This window comes from Triticum aestivum, chromosome 5A (assembly GCF_018294505.1).
Source record: "Triticum aestivum cultivar Chinese Spring chromosome 5A, IWGSC CS RefSeq v2.1, whole genome shotgun sequence".
In the NCBI taxonomy this organism is placed as follows: Eukaryota; Viridiplantae; Streptophyta; class Magnoliopsida; order Poales; family Poaceae; genus Triticum; species Triticum aestivum.
The window spans coordinates 436468123-436478400 of NC_057806.1; the positions used below are offsets into that span (position 1 = coordinate 436468123).

Sequence of the window (10278 nt, forward strand, 5' to 3'; positions counted from 1 at the left end):
CACGGCTGCATGGCTCGCTGGACCTGGTTTCGACAATTGAGGGACCAGGTTTTTCTGGTTTTGTAGTTTTGAGACCATTTCTAAACTACCGGTAAAGTTGAAGGACAAAAAATATATATATCCCATTAGTATATACTGCAAAGAATAAGAGGATGATCAGTTCTCATCATTTACATGTCCTACTAGCTATGTATAAGTTGTGTTATCCGGTCGACAACAAAGCTAGTTTTACACGTTGATGAAGGGTGCGCCAGTGATGATCTCGGTCGCCGCCAGAGCGACGAGGCCGAGCATGGCGAAGCGGCCGTTCCAGAGCTCCGCGTTTGCGTTCATGATGGTGCCGGCTCTGCCCTCGGCGCTCTCGCCCTGGAGCAGCGGCACCAGCGACGCCACAGACAGCACCGCCACAGAGTAGGCGAACCACGCCTGCCCGGTGCCGCTGCTGAGCTGCGAGAGTAGCCCGTCGCCGCGGCCTGCCTCCACTGCAAGCGCCGTCACGAAGCCTACCATGGCAAGGCGTCCGTTGATGCGCTCCGGCGCAGGGCCGCTGAATGCGAGCGCGTCCCAGATCGAGGTGCTCGCCTTGGGTTTGTTTGACGGTGGTGCGCTGGGGCCCTCGGTCTGGGCCCTGACGACGAGGGCGCGCCGGCCCAGCGCTGGTAGAGACCTGGCGCCGAGGCGGCCTGCCGAGCCGCGCGGCAGGACGGCGGCACCGGCGAATGAGCTCATGGCCATCATGGTCGCCATTAATCAGCCGCGGACTGAAGGAAGCTACAGATGCTGCAGCAGGCAAGGAATCGGCTAGATGATTGCTAGTACAGTTTCTGATTGTTGTTGTGTCGCTGAGTGTTTGCTTGATGTATTGTTCCGAGAGAGGGGGCACAGTTTATAGGCCGTGTGCTCCGCGAGAGCCAACCCGTGACGAGCTGCGCGCGGTGGCCGCGGCGGTGCCCACGTCGCGAGCTGCTCCCGGCCGTGGGTTACCATCTACGTGGAGCGAGGTAGCGGACGTGCGGACAAGGGCTTCATCATGAAACGCCAAACAGATACTCTAGAAAAGTTGGGAAGCATCCGCGGACTCCAGCACCTACGGTACGGACCAGAAGCGCAGCACCGTGTTAAATTCGGGCTTTGTTTCTAGCGCGAGCTAATGGAAACATCTTAGAGAAACACGTGTTGTGTGTGCATACGCGGAAGCGGAGCCTTTGCAGGCAGGAAAGCACCGGTAAACTTTCTTGATCTAATGCATACGTTTCTTGATCTAATGCCTTACAAAAAATTAAGACCTTACCGTGTTCAGAAAGATATAATAAGACTTGCGTATTCATTTCGGATAAACTCAATTCCTGGCTCCATTATCGTCCAAGACGCAGTGAATGCTGAAACCCAGGGATTGGGAATGAATGACACGGGTGACTGTTGAAACCGATCCATTGCTCTTGACGCACAGCTATTCATTGCAAATGTACAGGCTTATTCCGGTTAAAAAGAAGAGTTGAAGAGCACAAAAACACCAAAACAAAACCCCCTCTCTTCTCTAACTAAAAAGACAAACAAACAAGCAAGCAAGGTGGCTCGTCAACGAAGGAAGCAACGCAAGTCCATGATGCTCACAACCTTGAACCCGTCCAGGCTGCACCCCAGCACGAGCCTCGGCTTCTTCGGCGGCGCCGGCGGGCAGCGCGGATGCGCGGTCCCTGCGCTGTTCGCCGTCGGCGTCAGCGGCCCCGAAGCGCCTTCGTCCTCACCGTCACGAGGCCGCTTCATCTTCAGCGGCTGCAGAGTTCCAGCGTCGGTCTTCTGGATGGTGGCTCTCTCGGGCAGAAGAATCTTTCTCTGAAAACCCATGCTGCACCCTGCCTGCAAACGGAAAAACAAACAGAGTTACAAGTGTCAACTCAAATCTCAAATCAAAGAACAAAGAACGGATGTGAAAGAAGAGGAAGGTCCTGCACGTACGCACTACTCTACCAGTTAGCTAGGTAGCCGAAACTTCAAGCGATAACGGATCGATACGACAGCCCGACTGTGCAATGCAACGCCTGTGTTTATAAGCCAGTGAAAAGGAACAGAAAAAGATGTTTGCCAAAGCATAGAAAGAAAGAGGAGAGATGCTACTGAAACAGTCAGTCAGTGCACGGGAGAGGAATCTGAGGAAGTTGCACGGGAAATGAAAAGAGGGAGATGAGCTCTTTCCGATCCATTAGCGCAAGCTTTGCCTTCTTTCAAGAACGCTGAAGGGCATGATTAGCAAGATGCAAAGGCAAAGCGCTCGGTTTGGGGGCGAAAATAGTTTTACTCAGGCGTGTGGGCAGGAGCAAAAGCGAAAAAGGAAAGGGATCAAAGGAGAAAAGATGAGGAGGAAGGAAAGAACAACCTTGTCTTTCTTTGTATGAAAAGGGGAATAAAAGAGCACAAGGAATGCGTATGTAAAGGTCAACTAGTTCGGACGCATTTTGGAGGGAATCGGCTGTTGCAATGCATGCTTTAAATCGAAATGCAACTTTACAAGCTGTTGGGTGGGACTTTTCCATGCAGCACATCTTTTCTGTTCTTTGTTGAGTTTATTAAAGAGGGAAACTAGCATTAAATCTAATTGACTTAATCAAGTACTCCCTCCGTCCGGAAATATTTGTCTTAAAAATGGATAAAATGGATGTATCTATAACTAAAATAAGTCTAGATACAACCATTTCTAGGACAAGTATTTCCGGACAGAGGGAGTACTAGATAGCAAACTAACTGTTTTCTGTTTCCTCAAATATCCATTTACATGAAGTCTGTCTACGCCGACTCTGTTTTTGTCAGGGCTTAATTAATGTCTGTAGAGAGGAGTAGATAATTTAGCTACCGAAGACGTGAAAATTGCTGGAAAAAACGCAACATGTAGTGTCTGAGCCAATTTTTGAAAGCTTGTTATAATCATCTGCAGTTTGATGTGCCTGTTGAAGGGAATGGTCAACGCTTGAAAAATAAAGATAAAGGAGAAAAAAGGAATACCAACAGGGTTAACTTGCTATAATCATACGCAGTTTGATGCTTTTTGCAGGGAATTGTCTCCACACATCGACATATGAAGTTCAATGTAACCTTTTAGACTGTTACATCTTGCCTTCCAATGTGGCTCTGTTTTTTCCCTTGAGCTTAAAAAGGATGTGATCCTTGGTCTTTTAAACTAGGTCAGTTAACTACTCCATCCGTTCACAAATACAAGATGTTTTGGATATAATATGGACTACGTAGGACTGAAATGAGTGACAAACACACTAATGCGTGTCTATATACACCCGATTCAGAAAAAAGTTAGAACATCTTATACTCCCTCCGTCCTAAAATAAGTGTCGCTGATTTAGTGCAAAGTTGTTGCACTAAATCAGCGACACTTATTTTAGGACGGAGGGAGTATTTGTGAACGGAGGGAGTACTTGACATTAAAGTTAGGTACAAAAATGCAGCATGCAATGTGTGACTTAATTGAGAAAGCAGCTGAAAAATCCCAAATATTTTCTCTTCCAGAACTGTACTGTCAAAATCTACAAGTTTGCATCTTAGACGGCAAATACCAAATCAGCACAACAGAAGTTAGTAACAAATAAATCACTACAGTTTGTACAGAAGAGATCTGGATTTTATGCTGTTATCAGTTACCACAATCGTTCTGAATAACTACATACCAGTGAAGCGGGGATATTTAGTTGCACGAACTCCACTAACAAATCTTAAACAATGAAACACAACACCTTTGCTCTCCTCCACATTTGAGATAATACCGAAATTTTGAACTATTAAATTGTGATTTGAACAGGTTTTAAAATAACTGACAGCTCATCGGATCTGAAATCTTGTTGTGCCTTTAGAATCTTTCTTTCTTGCCAATTCACATTTGTGATCACACACATTGATTTACCATCTGGTTATTAGAGATTTCAGCAGACACTATCCATAGTTCCATACCACAGAAAAAACAATTTGTCATAGATTTAGACCACTCATTTTGTGACAATTACATTTTAAATAGCTTAGATATAGTTTCATTTTCTCTAGTTGGCATGCCCTGTTAGTCACTAGTCAATGAATTCCAAGAATGTATAGGTAATAGGGACAAGAAGAATTCAGTAATGTGGTGCGCTTACTTACAGAAATCACTCTGCATTCTTGCACAGAGAACCACTGCATAATCCCCATCTATTCATGCATCACCATTGCCATTGTGCGGCTTCCACATGTCAATATAGTGGCCCAGCTCCGGCGGCAGCCTAGCCTTCCACGCCGCCGCCTCCTCCAATGCCCGCGCCACCGGCGCTGTCATCGCCACCCAACTTTCATCCACGCTCAGCACCGCCACCATTCCCTCCCCGAACGCTGCCACCATCGCCCGCAGCGTCGCATCCTTCACTGCCTCGCCGTCTCTCCCCTCCTCCTCCGCCTCCACGCAGCCCCCGCCGCAGTTCACCATCATCCTCCCTCCCGGCGCTACCATCGCGCCTATCTGGCGCCAAGTGTCCGCCTTTTGGAGCTCCGGCAGCACGCTCCCGTTGGCGAACAGATCCACCAGCACGCCGCCGAAGCCCCCCGGCACGGCCTCGGCCTCCAGCGCGTCGCCGACGTGGATGACCAGCCTGCCGGCGTGGTCCCTTTCGAGCTCCGCGAGGCTGAAGAAGTCCCGGGCGACGGCGATGACGGAGGGGTCGAGTTCCCAGCCATGGACGGATATGTCCGGGTAGAAATGGAGGAGGGCGCGCGCGGCGGAGCCCGCGCCGAAGCCGAGGACGGCGAGGGATGGGCGCGGGAGGAGAGGCGGGAGGGTGGCGAAGACGTCGAAGTAGGTGGAAGTGAGGGGGCAGTAGGGGCGACGAGGGAAGGAGACGGAGTGGATGTTGCCCGGGCCGTCGAGGAGGAGGAGGCGCGCGCCGGCGAGGGGGTGGCCGGCAGCGCGCGGGGAGACGTCGGCGACGCGGATGTGGTTGTGCGGGGAGCGGACGTCGGCGACGAGCTGGAGCTCGTCGGGGAGGGGCTGGGGAACGGGGGTTCTTGCCGCGGCGGCGCGGATGGGGGTGAGGTGGAAACGGTCCAGATGGAGGATGGGTCTCGGGCGTGGGACAGCCACCGGGAACGCCATCTCCGTCAAGGCAGCGGCTGGGGTACTTGTTTTTGGTCCTTATTTACTCCTTTATCCTTTTTGTCTTCTTTGATTTTTTTTTCGCGGGCAAGTCTTCTTTGAAATATAATCTCTTTAAAAAAATTATAATCGTTTTCTTCCTTAATTTTTTTTACGAAAAGGACCATATATTAAAAGTAAGCAGTGGTACAACGCACCCCGCAAAATAAGGAAATTACAACGAACATTTTGAAGAAACAATCCAGAAACATCGTCGACGCGGGATGAGGGCACACCGCCGCCGCTGGCGCCACCACTCCCTTCCAGAGCCAATGATAACCTTGGTCATGCGCACGGACTGCTGACGACGAGAAGTCACCATCCTTGGCCCAATAGGCCAGCATGTTGAAGAAGATCCGGATCGACATAGTGCCACCACTTGCGCCGGCTTATCGAGACGCCCATACCAACGAGAACCAACAGATCCGGAGTCCACAAACCACACATGCACCTACACAATCTTCCAAGCTTGGCGACAGCGCCGAGAGGGCCACCACCATGACAAAGGGGAAGCTGGAAGAACGAAAGGCCTCTCAACACCGGCTCCACCATCTCACTGATGCCACCTTGCCGCTCACACCACCCGCCCCATCCAGCAGATCGTCAGGAAAAAAATAATCCGCGCTCCTCGCCGGCATTGAAGATGATGACCAAATGGAGAAGGAACTGGAGAACCCTTATTCGACGATGAGATGGAGGTGGAAAAGGGAGTGATGTCCTTCATTTTTCCACTTTTCCAAGTATACTGCCCAACACAAATTAACATGTAAATAACCAATGCCCGATTGAGTTGTCCTCATTTTTCACACATTAGTTTGGCATGGGCATCAGAAATCAAAGCAAAAACCAGTAAATCATCTAAGGCAATTTAAAATGCAGAAAATGGTTGGGCAGGTGTACTCTCACAAAATCAATTTGTATGAAGAAAAAGCTAAAACACTTCCGCAACCAGGGGCGTAGCCAGGCTCCGGGCTACCAGGGCCGTGCTGATGAAAATGTTCGCTACTGTAGCTACGTGAGTGCACTGTAGCTACACTAAACACTGTAGCAACGAGGATGGCCTTGGGTGTGCGGCTATTCTGGCTATGGCACTGTCCGCAACACAAGGGAAAACACACCAATGAATCATTTCCGCAACACAAGGGAAAAACACGCCAATGAATCATTTTCGCAACACAAAAACAAACAGTGGGAATGTTCAGATTGTAAAATCATCTATTCAGAGATGAAATTGTTGCCGCTGTTGTATTTTATTTTAAACACGAAACACATTGTAGTAAAAAAAGGTCGTTATCTAGAAATCATTTTTCTAAGGGTTGCCAAAGAGGAGGAGCCTATCTTTTCCCCTCGACCCGCGGGTGCCATCACAGGTTCCACTTGCCTCCAAAAATCGTTGTGGCGGTCAGAGAATGAGGGGACCCAGATCCGAGTCTCTTGGTCCGTTTTTCATAGGGTTTTTGAGTTTTTCATCATGGTAAGCTGGAGCGAAAACGACAATGGTAACAATGGTTCTTTGGCTTCCCCCATATCTATGTTCATCCTCAGGGTTGTGTTGACGAGTCGTATCGATTGTTAGACACTCAGTTTGGTGTGCTTAGCGTTTGTTCACGGCGGCATGTCCTACGAAGGGGATGGGATCACAACATTTTTTTCCAGGTTTATCTCCGCTTGTTGAAACTCCGGCCAGACAGAGATCTTGAGACAACCATGTGTACTGCTCATGTCATGCCGTGGGTGGATGCAAAAAGAAGACGATCCTGATTTTTCTATATTTAAATAGTTACTCCTCACTATCACATTTCTCTCATATGCAAGCATGTCATCTCATCATGTATCATGCATGGAAAAAACTTCACCTCAACATGCAAACATGCATGAGAATCTTCAATTATTATGATATTTATATTTAATAAATATTTAAATTTGTTATTATATTTAAATTTAATAAATATTTTATGATAATAAAATAATCAAACACAATGAATCATATGCATTTTTAGTTTTAGTTCTCATATTACTCCAAATATGCATGTTTCATACAACCAATCTTTATTAAAAATATATTGCAAAATATTTCGCAACAACGTGTGTAGTATCATCTAGTTTCTTAGGACGTGTTTGATTACTAGCACTATTTTTCGGCTTCCTTGGAAGTTGGCCTGGTAGATCCTGCGGGGAATACATGCTTTGGGCCATGTACTGCACCAGTTTGTTTGCACACAAATCCTCATGTTGCATAACGGCACCAATATGCACACAATGTTTGGTGGAATCGGCGAGACACAAGCAACGTCTAGCCTCAAGGACACCCGAAATGGTCCGGCTCATAATCATGCAGGTACACATACATCAATTTTGTTAATAGTTTTTTCTATTCTCTTATTCTTTTTGTTTATATTCTTGAAAATATTATACTTTATCCGATATAAAATAAGAGTCATGATTTTATTTCAAATCTCAACTAAACCACGACACATACATAGAATTGGAGGGAGTAGTACATGTATTTAAAAACTTAATATACTTTTTTTTAAAGTTTACTACGAATTTGTAAATGTTAACATAGTGTATATATTTTGTTAGTATAACTTCTTAAAAACAATTTAAGCACTAACAAATGTCTGTGACATCAGAAAAAAGTTCACGAGTTTAAAAAATGTATGTGATATTTTTTGCAAATATTATTCATTGTATTTTTTCCATATAATTAAAGAAAATGTTTTGTACCATTCAAAAAATGTAATTTACATATAAAAAATGTTCACGCGTTTGGAAAATATGTTTCTGAAATTTTGAAACATGTTTATATTGTTTAATAAAATGTTTGCATAGTTTTTACAAAAAAGTTTTGTACCATTAAAAAAATGTTTCAGCTTGTATTGAAAAATGTTTAACACTTATTCATTTTTTAAACAAGTATTTGAAAGAAAGATTAATAAAGTTTTTAAAAAAAATATTAAACATGTATAAAAACGTTTTTTATGTATACCAAAAATGCATAATGTGTATGAAAACAGTTAGACATCAAATTATATAGTTATTTTTTAACCATGTAGTATTTGGAAAATGTTAGACATGTATCAAAAATATTCCTCATGTATACTAAAAATGTATAATGTATAGAAATGTGTTTTGTTTAGAAAAAGGAAAAGAAAAAAAATCAAATATAAATAAAGAAAACCAAAGTAAGAAACAAAGAAAAATGCCAAAGTTCAGCTTCTGGTCCACACGAGCTTAAAAAAAAGCTTCTGGTCCACACGTGCCTCTTTAAGATCTGTGCGTCGACACAAGCTTCCAACTTGTCTGTCTGCAGTTTGGCGTTGCCCTCAGCATGGTGGCCTCCACGTCCGCGTACTCACTGGTTCGCTCCACGTAGAGGATAATTCACGGCCGAGAGCTGCTCGCGACGTGGGCACGGTCGCCGCCACCGCGCTCAGCTCGTCATGGGTTGGCTTGCGTGGAGCACGGCCTATAAATTGTGCCCTCTCACACGGAACAATACATCAGTAAACAACACTCGGCGACACAGCAGCAAGTAGCACTCCACTAGCAATCATCTAGCAGTTTTCTTGCCTGTTGCAGCATCTGTAGCTTCTTCTGTCCTTCGTGCACCTCCTGTCCGCAGCTGATTAATGGCGATCATGATGGCCATGAGCTCCTTTGCCGGCGCCGGCGCCGCCGTCCTGCCGCGCTGCTCGGCTAGCCGCTTCGGCGCCCAGTCTCTGCCAGCGCTGGGCAGACGCGCCCTCGTCGTCAGGGCACAGACCGGGGGCCCGAGCGCACCACCGCCAAACAAACCCAAGGTACGTACCAACTGTATAAGCGGCACGGCGCCGTCGCTAAACTCAGCCGAGTGACAGTTTTCTGATATTTGTTCACGGCACAGGCGAGCACCTCTATCTGGGACGCGCTGGCGTTCAGCGGCCCTGCGCCGGAGCGCATTAATGGGCGCCTGGCCATGGTGGGTTTCGTGACGGCGCTCGCCGTGGAGGCAGGGCGCGGCGACGGGCTCCTTTCGCAGCTCGGCAGCGGCACCGGGCAGGCGTGGTTCGCCTACTCCGTGGCGGTGCTATCCGTATCTTCTCTGGTGCCGCTGCTCCAAGGAGAGAGCGCCGAGGGCAGAGCCGGTATCATCATGAACGCCAACGCGGAGCTCTGGAACGGCCGCTTCGCCATGCTCGGACTCGTCGCTCTGGCGGCAACGGAGATCATCACTGGCGCGCCCTTCATCAACGTGTAAAACTAATAGCTTTGTTGTCGACCGGACAACACAAACTGTACTTAGTTAGTAGGACATGTAAATGATGAGAACTGATCATCCTCGTATTCTTTATAGTACTAATTACAGATACATAGTTCATATGCTACCGGGAGCTGAATTAGAGATGGATTGGAATATAATAGGCTTATGAAGGTACCTTGTCTCAGATATGAAAAATGAAATTATACAGTTGGATTCCTTAAAAATGGCCGATAGTCAGATAGGGGATGCATGGCTAATCCCGCATCCTAAATTTCGGAGAGAGAATCTTAAACTCAACTTTGCTCTTGTAGCATTCACCCAAACTTGACTTTACAATTAACTAGTACAGTACATTTCATACTTTGCTCTTGTAGCATTCGCACAAACTTTATTTTACAGTTAACTAGTACAGTACATTTCATGCACATTGTGATTTAGTATCAGTTAATACGAGCAATTAAATTTTATCCATCCTTCTATTTTTCATGATAATTCAGATTTTTACGCCAAATGGCGTAGAAATTATTTCAGTATTCTATTACAATATCATCAAGAACAAGAGAATAAAAACTATTATCATGTTCGGGATTACGAAATCGCCCTTTATGGGTGTTTTAAGTAGAAATACCTTTTTTTTTTGCGTATTGCATGATACAGTCAATATAAATGGGTTCAAGAATATAAAATAGGACTATGAGACCCTAAAAAACGAATACAAGACTCAACAGGAAGAATAAGAAAGCCTAGAAGAATCTAAATATACGGAATCCTAAAAGACGACTGTGAATATGAAACCCTAGAAGACAAATATGGGATTTCAAAGAATGAATATAGGACTTTAGAGGAAGACTCGGAAGATGAATATAAGAGCCCATAA

General features: G+C 46.0%; 3 protein-coding genes across 4 annotated transcripts; 1 reads left to right on the plus strand and 2 right to left on the minus strand.

The window, feature by feature from the left end:
• Positions 1 to 160: 160 nt before the first annotated feature.
• Positions 161 to 909, minus strand: LOC123103809 (low molecular mass early light-inducible protein HV90, chloroplastic-like). Its single transcript, XM_044525490.1, has one exon. The coding sequence runs from the start codon at positions 745 to 747 to the stop codon at positions 229 to 231; it is 519 nt and encodes a 172-aa protein (XP_044381425.1). The 5' UTR covers positions 748 to 909; the 3' UTR covers positions 161 to 228.
• A 504-nt stretch (positions 910 to 1413) lies between these two features.
• On the minus strand, positions 1414 to 5123 carry LOC123103808 (uncharacterized). 2 transcript variants are annotated; one of them, XR_006449983.1, is made up of 2 exons: positions 1960 to 4127; positions 1414 to 1860 (listed from the first exon to the last, which is right to left on the minus strand). XR_006449983.1 is itself a non-coding variant. In XM_044525488.1 (2 exons), exon 1 carries the CDS (start codon positions 5117 to 5119, stop codon positions 4190 to 4192), a length of 930 nt encoding a protein of 309 aa, XP_044381423.1. In that variant the 5' UTR covers positions 5120 to 5123; the 3' UTR covers positions 1414 to 1860; positions 4134 to 4189. The 2 variants fall into 2 exon arrangements, 1 of the variants encoding a protein (XP_044381423.1); XM_044525488.1 differs by lacking the exon at positions 1960 to 4127 and adding an exon at positions 4134 to 5123.
• Positions 5124 to 8660: 3537 nt separating this feature from the next.
• Positions 8661 to 9625, plus strand: LOC542772 (low molecular mass early light-inducible protein HV90, chloroplastic). Its single transcript, XM_044525489.1, has 2 exons — positions 8661 to 8961; positions 9045 to 9625. The coding sequence occupies exons 1-2, from the start codon at positions 8791 to 8793 to the stop codon at positions 9396 to 9398; spliced, it is 525 nt and encodes a 174-aa protein (XP_044381424.1). The 5' UTR covers positions 8661 to 8790; the 3' UTR covers positions 9399 to 9625.
• Positions 9626 to 10278: the final 653 nt, after the last annotated feature.

Coding starts and splice junctions, on each gene's coding strand:
- LOC123103809 (XM_044525490.1), bottom strand. CDS start 747: ATGGCGACCATGATGGCCATGAGCTCATTCGCCGGTGCCGCCGTCCTG.
- LOC123103808 (XM_044525488.1), bottom strand. CDS start 5,119: ATGGCGTTCCCGGTGGCTGTCCCACGCCCGAGACCCATCCTCCATCTG.
- LOC542772 (XM_044525489.1), top strand. CDS start 8,791: ATGGCGATCATGATGGCCATGAGCTCCTTTGCCGGCGCCGGCGCCGCC. Junction 8,962..9,044: donor CACCGCCAAACAAACCCAAG/GTACGTACCAAC, acceptor TTCACGGCACAG/GCGAGCACCTCTATCTGGGA.